The sequence below is a fragment of the Gadus chalcogrammus genome, chromosome 19 (assembly GCF_026213295.1).
Source record: "Gadus chalcogrammus isolate NIFS_2021 chromosome 19, NIFS_Gcha_1.0, whole genome shotgun sequence".
In the NCBI taxonomy this organism is placed as follows: Eukaryota; Metazoa; Chordata; class Actinopteri; order Gadiformes; family Gadidae; genus Gadus; species Gadus chalcogrammus.
Window position 1 is genome coordinate 807976 of NC_079430.1, and position 20176 is coordinate 828151.

Sequence of the window (20176 nt, forward strand, 5' to 3'; positions counted from 1 at the left end):
TATCTGGATCTGTTTGAAAACAGATTCCCTTGTTTTCCTCTGCGTTTTCCCCAAAGGGCCATTTCGTCCGGTCTCTGTCCCCTGCTCCGCTTGGAATATGGGCACATTGAACGCGTTTTCCCCGCTTTTTGTGAGATGGCTTGATCGTTTTTACCGTTTGAAATGAAAAGCGGCACTTTGATTCCGAATTGTGCATGTGCGCGACGTGTGCTCATCCTCGCCCAGCCCGTCGTCTGCTTTGGAAAAAAAACGCGCAAGTTTCCCGCCAACGGGAGCTGTTCGGAGCGACGGACCGCGCGGAGTTTCAGTGTTTTAAGCTCGTGGTGCGAACATGGCGAGCGGCCCGGGAGCTCGCTTGTGGTTCCCGCTGCTGTGCGCGCTGGCGCTCGAGCTGCTGGCCCCTTACGCCTCGCACCCGCAGCCGTGCCAAGTGCTGAGGCGGATCGGCCACACGGTGCGGGTCGGGGCGCTGCACCTGCAGCCGCGCCTACTGTCCGCCGCCGGGAACGAGGACCGGGACGGGGACGCGACAACAGGTGGAGACGCGAGGGCATCAGAGGGAGAACGACGAGAGTTTGAGACGAGTGCGAGAACCAGCGCCGGTGCACCGGCCGGCTACGGGAGCATCCGAACCCGAGGTGGCACCGGCCAGAGGGGGGCTAGGAATAAGAACCTCGCACGGCAGCGCGAGGGGAACGCCTCAAAGGAGAACCGCGTGTTCGCGCCTCGGGATTCGGTTCTGCTCGCTGCCGAGGCCCTGAACCGGGACGGGGTGCTGCCCTACAACCTGACCCTGGAGCTCGTGATGGCGGTGGGCTCGGGCCTCGGGGAACTACCCGCCTTTTCGTACGCCTCCCAGGGCACCGGGGACGGCGAGGACCCGCTGTCCTTCCTGGAGAGCGTGTGCCACACTGTGGTGGTGCAGGGGGTGTCCGCCATGCTTGCCTTCCCGCGCAATCGGGACGAACTGGTCAAGCTGGAGTTCGTGTCGGTGGCGCTTCAGGTGCCCGTGGTCAGCGTGGTGCATCACGAGTTCCCGCGCAACAGTGAGGTAGGCCTACGTGGCGGGAGTTTAAAGTTACTGCGAGTGTGCGACGATGTGAAGTGATTCCCACTAGTGACTTGTTGTTCCACTTCCAGTCATGCATATGTTGGTTTACTGTGGCGTCGAAGGCACGTAACGTTGTTCTGATAATCTGCTCTCATGACGTTACGTAAGAAGTTCGGGTAATACAACGAACGAAATCAGCACCACGCTCACAGGCATGCGCACAAACGCGCGCGCAAACACACACACAAACACACACACACACACACACACACACACACACACACACACACACACACACACACACACACACACACACACACACACACCGATGCAGTCACACACACACACACACACACACACACACACACACACACACACACACACACACACACACACACACACACACACACACACACACACACAATTTGATCACTTATACAAACACAAATGTGTGTATGCACACACAGAAAGATACACACACTGATAGATACAAACAAACAAATAAAACAGACACACACACACACACACACACACACACACACCCACACACACACACACACACACACACACACACACACACACACACACACATCCTAACATCATTAGTTAGCTTGAAGGCTTCTGGGACACCTGCCACCTACAGAGCTACCATGATGTGTGACCCTGTGTGCGTGCGTGCGTGCGTGCGTGCGTGTGCGCGTGTGCGCGTGTGTGTGCGTGTGTACGTGTGTGTGAATGTACGTGTTTGTTGGGGGAGTGACAGAGAGCCTGTATGAGTGTGTGTAACACAGGGATATCTTATTTTCCTCTCTGTTAAATATGACTTGCAATCAGCAAGCAGACAGACAGACAGCCTGGCAGACAGTCAAACATTCATGCTGACACAAAGGCTGGCAGACAGACAGACAGACATACATACTGACAGACAGACAAACTGACACAAAGGCAGGCAGACAGACACAAAGAGAGGCAGGCAGACCCACAGACAGCCAGGCAGACAGACAGGAAACAGACGGACAGTGATAGATTGATGGAAAGCATAACGGTTGGATCTTTCCCTCAAAGCCTCATCTTAAAGGTCCCATAACATGCCCTTATGACATCACAGGTGGGCGTGTCCACCTAGATGAATGACAGATAGATGAGCACTGTTTGCTACAGTCCACTGGGTAGGCTGGTAGACTGATCTATCCAGCACACATCTAGTGGGACATGCCCACCTGTGATGTCATAAGGTGCAGATTTCCAAAACGGCCTCTAACGGCTAATCCCCAACACCTGGTGGCATGTTATGGGACCATTGAGAAAACGATAACCAAACTACAAACCACGGCCTGGAGCTGGTTGCCTGCGCTGGCGGGAGAACAGCTCCGAGGCTCTCATCCCCGGACCACCAAAATACAAAGTACATGGTGTAATATAACTAATATATATATATATATATATATATATATATGTATACATCTAAAAATTTATATATATTTGTATTTATATTTGGAATAAAATAAAACATTATCTTGCAAAATGATTATCCTGCGGCGCATTTAAAATGTCAGTGGAGAGAGATCCCATTAAGGGGAGCATTATTTCGAATCCAGAACAGATCAGAGAGCAGTGGTTTGGCTGCTCAGGAGGCATCCCAGGTACATCCTGATCACAAGGACCTGCACATACATATCATTTAGATATAATTTACACATTTATTGGTAGTACTTTGTAGTCTTATTTGCATTTGTATCTATCATACTCTCCACTTCCAGCCAGACTGTTCTAGTTCTCTCCCCTGCGTTTGTGTTTGTGTGCGTGCATGCTGTGTGTGTATGTGTGTGCGTGCGTGCGTGCATGCATGTGTGTGTGTGTGTGCGTTTGGTCGTGGCCAAGCCTCCAGCTTTCTAGTACACGTCATCCCCTCAACCTGCTCGGTCTACACATCATCTCATCACCACCTTGCATTATTTAAACCCGGCCCCACATCATGTCAACGGCAGATTGTTTGTTGCCTTTCGATGTCAGTCCCTCTTTTGGCCGCTGAGCCACGTTTATTACTGAGAAGTGTTTGAGTCCGAACGCGTTATCTTTAGTTAATTGGTGCTACTTGCCGGTCTGCCTCTCTGGTCACCCGTTTGCGCTGGTGTCCTGGCCTGCTGTATTCGCCCCTCCATCATTAAAACGCTTCCCTTCACACACGTGTCTCAACTTTGTTTCCTGTGCTTGGCTTCTTTGGCTCTGACCGTAAGAGTATATCCATAATTCCTATGAATTTCCTTATGAATGTACTTTGCTGTGTCACTCTCATTTCCGGTGTCAGTCATATAGATATCTTGGATGTCTTCTTACATCTATATCTTCGTACATCTTCTTATCGTTACTTAGAGTTTGGCACTCATCCTCATCGGTCATCACAGAGCCAAAGAGCTGTCTGCTATGACAGAGTCATCTCATCGGTACCAGAGAGTTCACACTCATGTGTAGTCATCACAGAAAGGTTTCAATCTGTCTTCACCTGATGGGGATGAATACAGAGATACCACGTGTAGCTGTGATAGGACAGTAGATGGAATCGCTACAGTTGTCTCGGTCCAGAACAGGCTTTGTCTTTACAGACAGCACTTTATTCTGCCCTATCAATCTCACTCTGTTGTTGCTTCCCCAGCGCTTTTTGGTCAAAAATAAAATAGCAATTAGCAAATTAGTTTTAGGGCAATTAACATATTTATAGTCCAATGTGATTCATTACACAACTTAGCTAATTGGCCCTTGTTTGAAAAGATCAAGGATCAATTTAACAGTATTGATATCCAGGTGAGTTTGTGAGTGTGTGTGTGTGTGTGTGTGTGTGTGTGTGTGTGTGTGTGTGTGTGTGTGTGTGTGTGTGTGTGTGTGTGTGTGTGTGTGTGTGTGTGAGGAGAGACAGAGACAGAGAGAGGGCAAGATAAAGAGGGGGACATAGAAATAGGGAGCCAGAGAGAGAGAGAGAGAGAGAGAGAGAGAGAGAGAGAGAGAGAGAGAGAGAGAGAGAGAGAGAGAGAGAGAGAGAGAGAGAGAGAGAGAGAGAGAGAGAGAGAGAGAGAGAGAGAGAGAGAGAGAGAGCAGGACAGGCTTTTATATGACTATAAGACCTTGAGTATCGGAAGACATGCTCATTGCTGCATGATTGACTGAAAGCTGGGTTTCACTTTGGTTGATTGCTCCTTTATGCTGAAGTGCTATTATTTGTTAAAGCCCTGTCTGTGTATGCCTGTCTGACTCTTCAGTCTGTCTTCATGTCTCTGTCAGCCTGTCCAACTGTCATTCATGATCTCATATTGTTATTAAATATGTATTCCTGATGTCACCAAACCATGATTATGAAGTCATGATCATATTAACTTAACTATATAAAGCACATTTTATGTAAAAAATGATGTACCAAGATGTCATCAAATTAACTAGATCATGACGAAGGCACGATGTCATCAAATGAACAAAATCATGAAGAGGTCACGATGTCCTCAAATTATCAATAGCAATGCGAACAAACTGGCTGTTTGGTGTGTGTGTGTGTGAGAGAGTGACAGAGTGTCTGTGAGTGAGACAGTGGGTGTGTGTGGGAGCGTCATTGTGGTTCAGTTTGCCTGTATGTGTGTGTGTGTGTGTTTGGTGTGTGTGTGTGTGTGAGAGAGAGTGCAAGGGAGAATATGGGACTGTGCGTGAATGTGTCTTTGTGTGTATATGTGTGAGGGTGAGTCAGTGCATGTTTGTTCATGTGTGTGTGAACATGAGCCATGCATGGTGAAGCTCCGATTGGCCACACTGTCCGCAGATAGGCAGCATTATATAAATGGGGTTTAGCATCAACCCAGTGGTCTACAAACCAGATTACCCTGCAACATGGCCTCCCCACCTCCTCCCCCACCTGTCCCATACATCCAGGGCGCAGCGCATGTCAGGGTGTTGATAATCATATTCATGAGAGCGGGCAGAGTCATTGGAGGCAGAAACCATTATGTTCTACAACCCGGGTTCAACAGGAACACACTGATCTTAGAGAAGGCTTTAAGTCTACAGGAGCGCTTTAAAAACAGATCCTCCTTCTCATTGTTCTCTCCTCACCTCCCTATCTCCCCTCACACCCTCTCTGATGTTTCATGGGCTATGTCTCTGAGGCTTGCTCTCTCTCCGTTCTCCATCACCTGTTATCCAACCCCAACCTCTTTCACAACCTTTGACTCAATCGTCTGCAACATCACCTCTCAAATCTTCTCCTTCTCCTCCTCCCATTAGATCGTCAACCCTCTTCCCTGCTCCTTGTCCAGATAACTTCACCTCTAGCTATTCCTGTCCATTCCTCCCTCGGTTTCTCCACACCCTGAAATCCACCTGATTTTCATTTTCCCGTTTACCCCTATCAATGTCCCTTCAATCTTTCTCCCCATCGATCTGTCTCTCGTTTTTTCCACTCTCTGGCCCCTATTTCAATCCCTCGCTCCTTCCTCCTCCCTCTTTCTCCCTTCCTACACCGCTCTCACTCCCCTCACCTCTTCACCTCTACATCTTCCCCTCCTCTACACCACACTTCCCCTCCTTTTGATGGCTCTCTCTCAAATCACCTCTGGCTTCTCTTTCTACAGCTAAACTCCCTCCCCTCACTGGTACTCAGATCCTCTCTTCCTCCATCCCCCGGCACATTCCTCACCTGACCTCCCCAGCGCTGTACTGTTCCATCCCTTCGTCCATCAGACGCCTTCCCACAGTGAACCTGAGGAGCAGGTCGGGATTAGACATCTTCTTCTAGGATGTCCACAGGCAGACTGAGAGTCACACACTATAATCAGTACTCTTTCCTGTGCCCCTCCCCTATCTCTGATCGACCCTTCCTCGGACCCCTTCCCAGAATCCTCTCCACCTCCAGGTGGCGATGCGGTCGGTGGAGGCGGCCCCTGCCCGGCTCCTGTACGCCCTGCTGATGAGGAATGGCTGGTGGGACCTTAGCGTCCTGCTCTGTCAGGAGGTGGACGTCTCCCAGTTCCTCCACCTTGTGAAGAACAACACACACTTCCATCTGGGGGCCTTCGTCAACCTCACCAACACACCTACATCCTCGTCCTCCTCTTCCTCCTCATCCCCATCCTCTTCGCCACCGTCGTCCTCGTGGTCGGGCGCAGGAGTCCCAGCGGCGGGCGGAGAGGTGCGGGCGGAGACCTCGTCTTCGCTGTCGTCCGGGCCTTCTTCGTCTTTCCCCTCTTTCTTCTCGGGAGCCTCATCTTCCTCGCCGTCCTCGCCGTCCAAGTGGGACCAGCAGCAGGGTGTGATGCGCCGCCTGGAGGCTCTGAGGGACCCCCGCTCGGCCTCCTCGACGGTCGCCGTGGTGACCTTTGGCTGCGAGATGCGGGAGGTGCGGCGGCTCTGGACGCTCGCCACCCGGATGATGCTGCCGGACTTCCACTGGGTGCTGGGGGACAGCCAGAACGTGGCCGAGCTGCGGACTGAGGGGCTGCCACTGGGCCTGCTGGCCCACGGGGGGATGGGTTCCCCCTCGCTGGACCACTACGTCCAGGACGCCCTGGAGCTGGTGGCCCGCGCCGTTGGGAGCGCCGCCCTGGAGAACCCCGCAATGGCCCTCATCCCCGGGACCACCAACTGTATGGACCTCCAGGGGAGGAACGGCAGCTCTGGAGCGTACCTGGCCAGGTGAGATGGCCACTCCCACACACACCTGTCTGGAGGCGCTGAGGCGCCAGCTCTCCTTTCTTCTATTTTTCCTCCAATCAAAGGCGTAGAGCTACACATTACTCACACACAATGCTACGGGCACCAATAGATGCACTCGGTTGCAGGCACGTATATGTGCAAGCGCCCGTCCAGCGCTCTAATGGTACGGTATGTGCTGAAAGCGTCATGTGATGGATGGCATTAGGCTGCATGAGGCAGTGAAGCCCAGCTGGGTGCTTTGCATTCGTCCAGGGCACAGCCCGTGAACGATGATGGAGTGCAATCACACACCACTGGGTTACAATTAGACTTTGGCCTCCCCTGCCATGATCGTCTTATAATCCCCCAATCAGCCACATAGATAGCAACAACTTGCATTACAAGGCTTGTTAAGACAGCAAGAACATTCTTTGCTATAGATGGTATTTCCCATGCAGAGTGTATATAGACGAGAAATATAAATCATCCCCAGTAACATACTGTGAAAACAGATACATTTGATATTTATGGGTAGACCGCAGAAACAGGGTTTGAACCGAGAACACAGAGTATGATGTGGGGGAAGAGAAGAGTCTTATCCTGATGGGACCCCATAGTCTGGGAGCGTTGAGGCTGTTCTGCTGAGGACTTCTCGAGCAGCATTCAGAGCAGGAGGCTGTATCCTTCAGGAGTGGGGAGTGGACATTTTCATCTGGGAAAATTCATCTGAACTCCATAGCTGCTATGCAATTGCTCAGCGGTAAGATATTTTAATAGAACTCGCTGCGATGGAGTTCTTAAGATCGTTGTACGATATAAACACAAATAACAGAACATCTGGTGAGCTGGTATTTGGGTTAGCCTGACTGTGGAAACCGTCAGGAAACAAATTGATGTCTATTCTATCATATGGGTCCAGAAAACTAAATAAAAGGCCACTGCTACAGACCTCTAAAGCAGTATGAACATATTTCCATGTTGGACCATGAAAGCGCGTGGTGTGGTGTGCTGATATATTATTTGTATTACCTTAATTTTATTTGCACATAATGTGCTGAAACAATAATTTTATTTTAAACTCATTATTAATTTATCTTTAATACACAACTAACTTGGACTTTAGACTAACATACATTAGTTGAGGTGCTTTTTGTATTTATGAGTAACGATTAGAGCTCTAATTCAGGCCATGTAGAGGGGGGTAACTAAAGGAAAGGCTTTCAGTGTTTAGTGAGAATACCTTTGGAGATGAGGTACGATAGAATAATGGCGACAATGACATTTACCTTAAATTATATAATTAAAGGAACGGCAACACACAGTTAATGTAATTAGTGTTAGAAAAATCGGAGACGTATTCCTTTAAGAGGGTTTGGTATAATTAATATATTGTGCATAATATATAGTTATATTTTTCATTGGAGCCGTCATCTAGCTCGGTTTGGGTGGCGGTTCTTCCGACCTTGATTCTGAGAATGGCCGTCCCCTTGTGGGCATTTAAACGTCCTTTATGCAATCTTCTGCGTCTTTTTGATGATGATGAAAGCTTGCATCTTTACCTTGCACGGAGGGGGAACCTGTTTCTTTGGTCAAGCAAGTCTTTTATTGAGGGGTGGGGTGGATGACATCATCTGACCTCGCTGATGATGGCTTCAGGCTTTGTGTGCATCTGCATATGTTTGGCTTTGATTCTGCTCTGGCCGTCTGTTGGCACCTGCAGTTATTCCCTATCCTCCCAGTCTAAGAGTTGTGAAAGTTAGTTATGTTCACCCTCTGATTTCACTCTGGCTAGTTGTGTACTGTGAATAAACTTGGGCGTATATAATAGTCACTAACAAAATGTGGCAGTCACTGTCCGCAAATTGAACACTGTACCTTGTATTAAACATATTTACATTTGACCAAACTGCTAGTCAGCTGCCCTTAATGCAGCCTGAACAGAGTGAGACTGATATGTAATTAATGGATTTGACAGGTTTATAAAAATATTGGGCATTGAACAGGCTGTAGGGTGCGGGTGTGGTGGTGGAGGGGGAAGAGGTGGTGGTGGTATAGTGGTGGCGGTGGTGGTGGTGGTGGTGGTATAGTGGTGGTGGTGGTATAGTGGTGGGGTGGTGGTGGTGGTGGGGGTGGTGGTATAGTGGTGGTGATGGTATAGTGGTGGTGATGGTATAGTGGTGGGGGTGGTGGTGGTATAGTGGTGGTGGTGGTATAGTGGTGGGGGTGGTGGTGGTGATTGGAGGTGGTGGTGGTGGTGGTATAGTGGTGGTGGTGGTATATTGGTGGTGGTGGTGGTGGTGGTGGTATAGTGGTGGTGGTGGTATAGTGGTTGGGGTGGTGATGCTGGTGGTATAGTGGTGGTGGTGGTATAGTGGTGGGGGTGGTGGTGGTATAGTGGTGGTTATGGTATAGTGGTGGTTATGGTATAGTGGTGGGGGTATAGTGGTGGTGGTATAATGGTGGGGATGGTGGTGGTGGTGATTGGAGGTGGTGGTGGTGGTGGTATAGTGGTGGTTGTGGTAGTGGTATAGTGGTGGTGGTATAGTGGTGGTGGTATAGTGGTGGTGGTGGTATAGTGCTGGTGGTGGTATAGTGGTGGTGTAGGTGGTATAGTGGTGGTGTAGGTGGTAAAGTGGTGGTGGTGGTGGTATAGTGGTGGTGGTGGTGGTAAAGTGGTGGTGGTGGTGGTGGTGGTGGTATAGTGGTGGTGGTATAGTGGTGGTGGTGGTATAGTGGTGGTGGTGGTATAGTGCTGGTGGTGGTGGTATGGTGGTGGTATAGTGGTGGTGTAGGTGGTATAGTGGTGGTGTAGGTGGTAAAGTGGTGGTGGTGGTGGTATAGTGGTGGTGGTTGTGGTGGTATAGTGGTGGTGGTGGAGGTGGTATAGTGGTGGTGTAGGTGGTATAGTGGTGGTGTAGGTGGTAAAGTGGTGGTGGTGGTGGTGGTATAGTGGTGGTGGTGGTATAGTGGTGGTGGTGGTATAGTGGTGGTGGTGGTGGTATGGTGGTGGTATAGTGGTGGTGTAGGTGGTATAGTGGTGGTGTAGGTGGTATAGTGGTGGTGGTGGTATAGTGGTGGTGTAGGTGGTATAGAGGTGGTGGTGGTGGTGGTATAGTTGTGGTGGTGGTGATTGGAGGTGGTGGTGGTGGTGGTGGTGATTGGAGGTGGGGGTGGTGGTGATTGGAAGTGGTGGTGGTGGTATAGTGTTGGTGGTGGTGATTGGAGGTGGTGGCGGTGGTGGTGGTATAGTGGTGGTGGTATAGTGGTGGTGGTGGTGGTATTGTGGTGGTGGTGGTGGTATTGTGGTGGTGGTGGTGGTATAGTGGTGGTGGTGGTAGAGTGGTGGTGGTGGTGGTATTAGTGGTGGTGGTATAGTGGTGGTGGTGGTATAGTGGTGGTGGTGGTATAGTGCTGGTGGTGGTGGTATTGTGGTGGTGGTGGTGGTATTGTGGTGGTGGTGGTGGTATAGTGGTGGTGGTGGTGGTATTGTGGTGGTGGTGGTGGTGGTATTGTGGTGGTGGTGGTGGTATAGTGGTGGTGGTGGTAGAGTGGTGGTGGTGGTGGTATAGTGGTGGTGGTATAGTGGTGGTGGTGGTATAGTGGTGGTGGTGGTATAGTGCTGGTGGTGGTGGTATGGTGGTGGTATAGTGGTGGTGTAGGTGGTATAGTGGTGGTGTAGGTGGTGGTGGTGGTATAGTGGTGGTGGTGGTATAGTGCTGGTGGTGGTATAGTGCTGGTGGTGGTATAGTGGTGGTGTAGGTGGTATAGTGGTGGTGTAGGTGGTAAAGTGGTGGTGGTGGTGGTGGTATAGTGGTGGTGTAGGTGGTATAGTGGTGGTGTAGGTGGTATAGTGGTGGTGGTGGTGGTATAGTTGTGGTGGTGGTGATTGGAGGTGGTGGTGGTGGTGATTGGAGGTGGGGGTGGTGGTGATTGGAAGTGGTGGTGGTGGTATAGTGTTGGTGGTGGTGATTGGAGATGGTGGTGGTGGTGATTGGAGGTGGTGGTGGTGGTGATTGGAGGTGGTGGCGGTGGTGGTGGTGGTGGTATAGTGGTGGTGGTGGTGGTATTGTGGTGGTGGTGGTGGTGGTATAGTGGTGGTGGTGGTGGTGGTGGTATAGTGGTGGTGGTGGTATAGTGGTGGTGGTGGTGGTATTGTGGTGGTGGTGGTGGTATTGTGGTGGTGGTGGTGGTATTGTGGTGGTGGTGGTGGTATAGTGGTGGTGGTGGTGGTGGTGGTGGTATAGTGGTGGTGGTGGTGGTATTGTGGTGGTGGTGGTGGTGGTGGTGGTGGTGGTATAGTGGTGGTGATGATCGGAGGTGGTGGTGGTGGTGATTGGTGGTGGTGGTGGTGGTGGTATAGTGGTGGTGGTGGGTATAGTGGTGGTGGTGGTATAGTGGTGGTGGTGGTGGTGGTGGTATAGTGGTGGTGGTGGTATAGTGGTGGTGGTGGTGGTGGTGGTATAGTGGTGGTGGTGATTGGAGGTGGTGGTGGTGATTGGAGGTGGTGGTGGTGATTGGAGGTGGTGGTGGTATAGTGTTGGTGGTGGTGATTGGAGGTGGTGGTGGTGGTGGTATAGTGGTGGTGGTATAGTGGTGGTGGTATAGTGGTGGTGGTGGTATAGTGGTGGTGGTGGTGATTGGAGGTGGTGGTGGTGGTGGTATAGTGGTGGTGGTATAGTGGTGGTGGTGGTGGTGGTGGTATAGTGGTGGTGGTATAGTGGTGGTGGTGGTATAGTGGTGGTGGTGGTGGTGGTATAGTGGTGGTGGTGGTATAGTGGTGGTGGGTGGTGGTATTGTGGTGGTGGTGGTGGTGGTGATCGGAGGTGGTGGTGGTGTTGATTGGTGGTGGTGGTGGTATAGTGGTGGTGGTGGTGGTATAGTGGTGGAGGTGGTGATTGGAGGTGGTGATTGGAGGTGGTGGTGGTGGTGGTGATTGGAGGTGGTGGTGGTGGTGGTGATTGGAGGTGGTGGTGGTGGAGGCGAACAGGTCCAGAGGTCACGTGTCCTTGAGGTGTTGACGGGGCGTGATGAAGCTGTCATTTGACGTAGGCTGTCAGGCGGAGATGATCTAACATGGTGATGAAGCTGTCATTTGACGTAGGCTGTCAGGTGGAGGTGATCTAACATGGTGATGAAGCCGTCATTTGACGTAGGCTGTCAGGTGGAGGTGATCTAACATGGTGATGAAGCCGTCATTTGACGTAGGCTGGTGGTCAGGCTGTCAGGGGGTGGTGAGCTAACGACAGTCCGATCCCCAGACCCTTCAGCACCAGATGAGAACCACACCACCTGGAACATGGCTCCAAACTGGTTCTATCTGGTTCTCTCTGCTTCTATGATGGGATTCTAAAACTAAAGTAGAATTCAATAAAATCGCTTATGCAACATCTAGTTTACATAAACATTAGTCAATGACTCTTATTTAGAATGAATGTTCCTACATTAGCAGGTAGGGGTCAGGGCGCGTAGGGCTAGGGCCAGCTTGCTAGGAGGCTCCAGGCTTCGGACGTGGGGATCCTACCAGCACCAGCACACAGAGAACTGTACTGGGAGGCAGGCCAGTGTAGTGCTTAGGGTGATCCAATCCCAGGCCAACGACCCCAGTTAGACCACCAACAAACCACTCACCCTTGAGAAGAGAGACTAATCAATGAGCTGACAGCCTCCCTGGCCCAGCCCCCCTGGCCCAGGGGGGGGTCGGGGCCTTCTGGGGGAAGGCTTTGGTGGCGAGCAGGTGGGGGAGCAGATGGGGGAGCAGGTGGGGGAGCAGATGGGGGAGCAGGTGGGGGAGCAGGTGGGGGAGCAGGTGGGGGAGCAGGGCTGCGGGGAGAGGGCTGTCAGGAGGTGCAGATACGGACAGCCAGACGGCCTAACAGGCCAGCAGCAGAGAGTGGCGCTACAGACAAAGGTTGGAGCGGGGGCAGATTAGAGAGGGAAGCAATCAACAAGTCAAACACACAATCCGTAGCGTAGATGGCCCCGGGGTTGAGCTCTGTTGACACACCAGGGGGGAGTTTGGCTCTTTTGTGGAAGCTTTAACACATAGAGCTTATTGGGTGGCGGGTGCATTCCAGAGGTCTTTGATGAAGAGCAGGGAAGAAGAAAAAAAAGGTGCCTTAACCTCACAATCCCTCTAAATTCTCTTGCCAGTAAAGGTGTCATTGACACAGGTGTGAGTGTGATTAGCCTTTGCAAGCCGTTTGGAATCGGCCTCCTCTGACAAGTGGGCGTGTCCACCTAGATGTGTGTTGGATAGATGAGCAACGTTTGCTACAGTCCACTTGGTCGGCTGGTACACTGATCTATCCAGCACACATCATGGGGACATGAGGCAGATTTTCAAACCGGCTTGTAACGGCTAATCACACTCACACCAGAAGCGAGTCACAGATTAAAAAGTTGACACAATAATTTAGTCGCTTTGGATAAAAGCGTCTGCTAAAGCCCCTAAATGTTAATGTAAATGTATACACTACACACATTTTGAAATTTATATCCACATTTTAACATGTATATGCACATGGCCCAGTGGGGGGGCTAGGAGGTGAGGACACATGTCGTGGGGGACGCCATACTAAAGGGCCCAGACAGGCCGTGCCCCTGTGGGACGAGGCCTGTCCTGGAGTAACGGCCAGGGGGAGGGGGGTGTGGTGGAGGCTGGCCAGCCTCCACCTGACCCCGGAGGAGAGAGACAGCAGATAGAAATCTTATCTGATGCAAACTACACCATAGAGCAGCTGATAGCACGGCCCGGGTGACAGGGGAGATATATTGACCTCCTCTGGCCAGACATTGAACCACCAACCAGGCCTGGGGTCAACCACCACAACCACCACCCTGGGGAGTGTTCAGGAAGTGATGGATGTCAGACAGGAAGTACGGGCTGATGGGGATGGGGCATTACTTTGTACAGTCTGGCTTGAGGTGGACAGTGGAAACGCACAGGTTCAGAGGTACTACAACACACTGGGGATACATCAAATAAAATAAAGACACAGGAGAAAATTATGACGGATTCTGAAGACCTTAGCAGAAAATTATTATTGTGTTGATTTTTAGGCGATATTCCAAAATCATGACCATTGTAGTTTGTTGCCTTAAAGTGAAGGCCACAAAAATACACAGCCACTGGCAGACAGAGAATAAATGAATGGATCTGATGAGCTTGGAGATGGAAGGCTGGACATTAAGCCACAGAGAGCCCAGATAAGGTCCACCACAGGGGCTCAAAAAGTGGTTTCAAGTGTGGGAACAGAAAAGAGCCGATTGAAGGATGGATTGATGATACAGCAAAGAAAATGAAACAAAGTGACTGAGTGAAAATGGAAGAACGAGACAAAAAGACAGGCAGAGAGAGAGCGAGAGAGAGAGAGAGAGAGAGAGCGAGAGAGAGAGAGAGAGAGAGAGAGAGAGAGAGAGAGAGAGAGAGAGAGAGAGAGAGCTGAAGTGACCTTAGTGATCCAGGTATCTGGTCTGAACAGATACTACGTCTAAGGACACATCACACTGGCTTATCCGTCTCCATTTCCCTCGCTCAAACAATCCTATCTGATCCTGTCTCCTTCACCCATTTCCGCTAAGATGATATTCTCTAGAGGATTATTCCTGCTCCACTGTCGGGGGCTGCTGGCCAATAATGTCCTTGTCGTGTTGGTAGCGATACAGACCTAATCACCCTCTGTTTGGGCTGTGGTCACTGGACGAGGTTTCCACGCCTCTTGGAAAACCAGGATTTTATTGTCACCAAATTTATAAAATGTCCTGCACTGTAAAAACGAAAACTCAAAATTGTTGGTCTCATTATGATTTCTGAGTAAAATGAATATAAAACATTAAGTATTCAAGTACAACTGTGCAATGCAATTTAGTCCGACCAACAATGTTGAGTTTTGGGTCAAGAGTTGGGCTCACTGTAGTCTCTTTGTTAGCAAGACACACGGGTTTAAGTCAGACTCTGTCTGAGGCTGGGCCAACTACGGTGCACATGCGCATTTCGACACTACCCCCCGGGGAGTCTGGGTATTCGTGATGCCGGTTGGGAAAAAGGGGTTTATTGCCTTTTGTCAATTTGTTTCTGTTAGGTTAAGTTGGGTTAACGGGTTTGGGGTCTTTATTGTTTGTGTGTTGTTTATTGTGCGTAGTGTTGCCGCCACCGTTACCGAGACCTGCATGTCCGTTGGTTGGGTGTGCGGTGCGCTGTGTGTTGCGGCTGTGTGTTAAATAATGGCAGCTCTCGGGATCGTGCGGTGTATGAGGCACGAGAGTTGCGTCACCGTTTAACCTGGGCTCCCGTCTCGTGCAGACCAAGTTTGACCATAATGTCAAACTTGTTCTGCACTTTGGTTTGCTGCATTTAGACAGCGATTCTCTGCTGCTGAACTAGCTACATGTTGCTTGTTCTATTGCTGTCTGGCATTCAGAAATGTAAAATGGAAGTTTCAAATTATACATTTTAATAAAGTGAATTTAAAACTCGTTTTGCATTCTTTGAAATGTTTTTTTTTTTCAGATAATATTAACCTTAATTTGAAATATTAAGGTAACACCCCTGACTTATTTTTTTGAGTTTGTAAAATATAAAAATCTTAGTTGGTATAACTAACTTTCAAGTTTGTCTAAAGAAGAAAATGACGTTTTCGATGGGCTCAAAACTCAAGAATTGATTGCAGTAAGTTGCCTTGCAATTTTGAGTTTGCCCAACTTTTTATTTTTACAGTGTGGAAAAGGCTATTTTCTAGCTTTTTGTTGCATAATATTTGTGACGTACCTGCTATAAAATCAACATCAGCTTTTTGAGCGCCTTGTGTGAAATGTTAGTGAACATTGTAATGAGATATCCATGGCTAAACTTTCATTGTGATCTGTATCTGGTGGATAGTAGCAATGTTCATGCTGATTTAAACTCATAGTTAGCTAGCGCCTTCACCATGGGGACTGGCTGTTAACCACCTCAATATGAATCATTTGCTTCATCAAGACACAACTCAAAAATACGAGTTGTCTCATTTAATACAGAACCCGATGTGGTAGAGAAGGGTGGTAGAGAAGGGTAATTGTCACTTCTTTAAATATTTGGGGCCTATTCTAGTCCCCCACTAACCCAGATTAATTCAAAGATATTGGTTGATATGTGAAACTAAGAAAGTTTGCATTTGCGATGTCACAGTAACTCGAGTAACTAATCATTTTAGTATTTGATTTTTTTTCCCCATGAGTGCCTTGAATGGCAAATCAAAGTATAAATAAGTCATGAAGAGTATACTGCAATCAAAGGAAATATTTAATCTATTTTGGATTGCCGCCTTATGAGTCCCCACTCCTGTAATTGGACCAATATCAAGTATTTGCTCCATTGCTGGCATTTCCCATCTTCTATCATATTTCTGGGGATAAATATGTGAATACACATGGAATAACTGGTATGAAGGAACACCTGGGGCCGGTTGCACCAACTGGTCTTAACTAAGCCTGGTCGTAACTGCTAAATAGGTCTTAGTTAAGACCTGGCTTTAGAATGGAACTAACGCTGGTTGCACCAACGGGACTTAAGCCTGGTCTCAACTACGCCCAATCTTAGCCATGTGAATGTTCCATGGAATTCGCATGTCACCGCGTTGCTAGGATACCTCGTGCCGACCCCTATTTACTATTTTATTTGACATGCTGTTGGACATTGAAATAAATAATTCATTATTTTATTCATTGTCATTCAACAATTGTGTTAATGCATAACAATAAAACAATGCAAACATATCTAATTAAAATATGTAATTCTGTTGTCTGGTTTACAACGAGCAGGTATTTAGACGGGAATGGTTCTTTTTGACAGAAGCAATGCATTGAACATATTTAAATGACACAGAGCTAAATGAGTTGTTTTGAGACTGAAGGAGAGATCTTTTTAATATGTCGGCCTATATAAAACATATAAACATAATTAAAACAATATTCACAACTGATTAATAAGTTGAAAACGGACTGATCAGCCAGCGATATCTTCAACTGCACCGGGAACAACCAATAACTGATCATGTTGATCAGTTTATGATCAGACAACCAAAGCAGTCGTAGAAAAAACTTCTAAATGAGCCAGCAGTGAAGACGGCAACATCAGTTGTATGGAATTATTTTAGTTACTGATTAGAGGACGTTGAACAAAAAGCTACTTTGTCAAGAGTGGCTTGCAATGTTGCCAAAACAAAAGGCAACGCGTCTAATTATTGTCCCATTTAATTTGCCAACATTTTATTTCATTTCGTTCATTACCATTAATGGTCTCCTCACAGGAGATCATTACAGGAATCAATGCAGTAATCAATGCTTTGCCTTAATGCCTTGCTCTACCAGTGGGAATGGAACCCCTAAACGTTAGTGTTAATGCCTTGCTCTACCAGTGGGAATGGAACCCCTAACCGTTAGTGTTAATGCCTACCTCTACCAGTGGGAATGGAACCCCTAACCGTTAGTGTTAATGCCTTGCTCTACCAGTGGGAATGGAACCCCTAACCGTTAGTGTTAATGCCTTGCTCTACCAGTGGGAATGGAACCCCTAACCCAGCAGTGATAATGCCTTGCTCTACCAGTGGGAATTTAACCCCTAACCTGGCAGTGTTAATGCCCTGCTCTACCAGGGGGAATGGAACCCTAAACCCTGGAAGTGTCGAAAAATATGTTTTACATTTTGAAGTAAGAGAGGAAAGCGGGTTGGAGAAGAGCCTTACCCAGTACAAACCCTGTACCTTTCAAACCTAGTTACTACATATTACGTTATGAATATAATAAAATGTTAATGAATATTTTTTTAATTTTTAAAGAAATGTTCTAGCGATCAAAAACCATCGATAAATTGTTTGTGACGTATAGACATTTAGTGTAGCTGGAGATAATTCACAGTGATCCTGTCCCCAGATTAACCTGGTTTTAATGCGGCTTATTTCCCTATCGCTGACATCAACGTTGACTGCTGGAGTTGTGTTGTTCTTGCATGCTTCTGAGTCTAGGCCTTAGGATTTGCTCTGGGCTCCTACATTGCGTGTCCAGAATGCAGTGGCTCAGGGCGGTGGCTCACGACGTCGGGCTGCTGATGAGGCCTCAGAGGGTGGGAGATGACATAGAGCGTGTGTGTGAGATGGGCTGCACTTCAGCGTAGATTCATAGAGGGATGGAAACCCACAGGCACCACTGTATTCCTTGTCATCCAAAATGAAATCCATTTTTAATATAAAGACTGTTAATTAAAGAAAACATTTAAAATTAATTCCAATAAAAATGATTGACTGTTTTTCCTTTCATGAAGTTGATTGTAGTTTGCTTTAAAGTTCTGCAGATTAAATTGTATTTTGTTAGCACCAATCATTCCAGACCTCTGACCTTTAAATATATCTTGTGGACCTTTGAGTTATAGATCTGAGAACCCCTGCTAAACACCTACATACCCGTGTGTGTGTGTGTGTGTGTGTGCGTGTGTGCATTTCACACCTGCGCACGCGGTTCCTCTGCTTTTTAATTGTAACTCAGTGTAGCTGGGGTTGTTCCAAAAAATGTAACTCCGGTTTGCCCTCTACCCAGCTCGGTGTCGGGAACAGGCTAACGGCGCGTGGTGATGAAACACCTCATAAAACACCGATCAGTTAGCGCGGCGCTTTACGACCCAGTGCCAGGCCTCGCCCTTAGGCCCGGCCCGGGGGGGGGGTGCTGGATGGCTGCGTCCAGAGGGCAGAGGGTTTTTTACTGAGGTTCTTGCATGCAGGGTCTTCACTCTGAAGCCTCATCAGGTCAGCCTTTCCCTACAGCCCGGTGGGAGACGAGGGGACCAGGGGATCTAGAGTTCAAAGGAGAGACAGCTCATCATTAGCTTGTAGACCCGCTGGAAGGCTGATCAACTACTGGCTGGAAGGATCAAACGGCTTTAAAAATAAAAAAACAAATATAGTCATCTTTGCTATAAAGTGATATTATATAACGTTAACTAAAGGATTTTGTGTATAAATCCCAGTATCAAACCATATTTAAACATCATTCATAGATAAATCATCACAGTCCTCAGAGAATGACAGCAATCGAAAGGGAAATGTACGGTATTATTTATTCAGCTAATCACCTTCATTATATTCAAGGTACACACCACCACCACCACTATACTAATTCATAAATAAATAATATGTCAGGAGAAGTATCTGTTTGGAGGCGGTTGTTACCATGTCACTCTATTGATTACTCATTCCATTCTTCTATCTGGAAGATGTCCACAAATGATCTATGCCTGCCAGGCTCGGTCAGAAATCTCTATTCGGTCAGAAATCTAAATCTCGAATCTCTATTTAAGAGGATTTAAAAGTTTGTTGTTACAAAATATAGAAGTTTATCCTCTGCTTGACTGAGAGGTTTTTTTGTACTCTTGTACAAAAGTGCAGAGTGTGTTTTACTGGCCATAGACAGTGAGTTCCCAGCCAGCCTAATGGCAGAACCCACAGCAGCATAAAGAACCGTCTCTCAAACTGCCAAACTCCAACACCGGCTCATTTAGTTAAGACATTTAATTTGACGATGGCTTTTTAATTTGTTACCGACACATGGATCAGTACAAACGTCTCTGCATTCTCTCCCTCCACCTCTCTCCCTCCATCCTGCACCCCTCTCCCCCACCCTCTCCCCCTCTCCCTCTTCCCTCCCTCTCCAGGTTCCTGTCCAACTCGTCCTTTGAAGGCCACAGTGGTTTTATCTCCCGGGGCGGTGGTCTTGGTGGAGCATTGGACGCCGGTCAGAGCGTGGTGTCCGAGGCCCACCACTTCATCTGGTCCCTCCAGCTGGACCCCCTGGGCCAGCCCACCTGGACCCGGCTTGGCCGATGGCGCCAGGGGCGTGTCCTGATGGACCAGGGGGTGTGGCCGGCGCTCCGGGGTGGGGGAGGGGGCGGGGACTGGCGGCGCTCAGCCCGCCTCCACATGCGGGTGGTGACGCTGGTTGAGCACCCCTTTGTTTTCACGCGGGAGGTGGACGCCGACGGGATGTGCCCCGCCGGCCAGCTGTGTCTGGACCCCCTAACCAACGACACGGCCGGCCTGCAGGGCCTCTTCCAAAACCTGGCGGGCCCTAACGGCACCGTGCCCACCCGCCTGAAGAAGTGTTGCTACGGCTACTGCATCGACCTGCTGGAGAAGCTTGCCGAGGACATGGGCTTCACCTTCGACCTGTACATTGTGGGCGACGGGAAGTACGGGGGCATGAAGAATGGGCGATGGACAGGCCTGGTGGGGGACCTGCTCAGCGGGGCGGCCCACATGGCCGTCACCTCCTTCAGCATCAACTCGGCCCGCAGCCAGGTCATCGACTTCACCTCACCCTTCTTCTCCACTAGCCTGGGCATCCTGGTACGGCGAGCTTGTTTCTGTTTGCTCTCTTCCTCCTCTGCTTTGTTGTTTGGCTGTTTCTTTGTTCTTCTCTGGTGTTTATTTT

At 48.9% G+C, this 20176-nt stretch overlaps 1 protein-coding gene across 1 annotated transcript in view; it reads left to right on the top strand.

The window, feature by feature from the left end:
- Positions 1-331: 331 nt before the first annotated feature.
- grin3a (glutamate receptor, ionotropic, N-methyl-D-aspartate 3A) overlaps positions 332-20176 on the top strand; it is a 78024-nt gene continuing 58179 nt past the window's right edge. Inside the window, exons 1-3 of the mRNA XM_056578922.1 lie at positions 332-1051; positions 5925-6721; positions 19401-20091. Coding sequence (XP_056434897.1) covers positions 332-1051; positions 5925-6721; positions 19401-20091 — 2208 coding nt within the window. The remainder of the gene's footprint in view (positions 1052-5924; positions 6722-19400; positions 20092-20176) is intronic.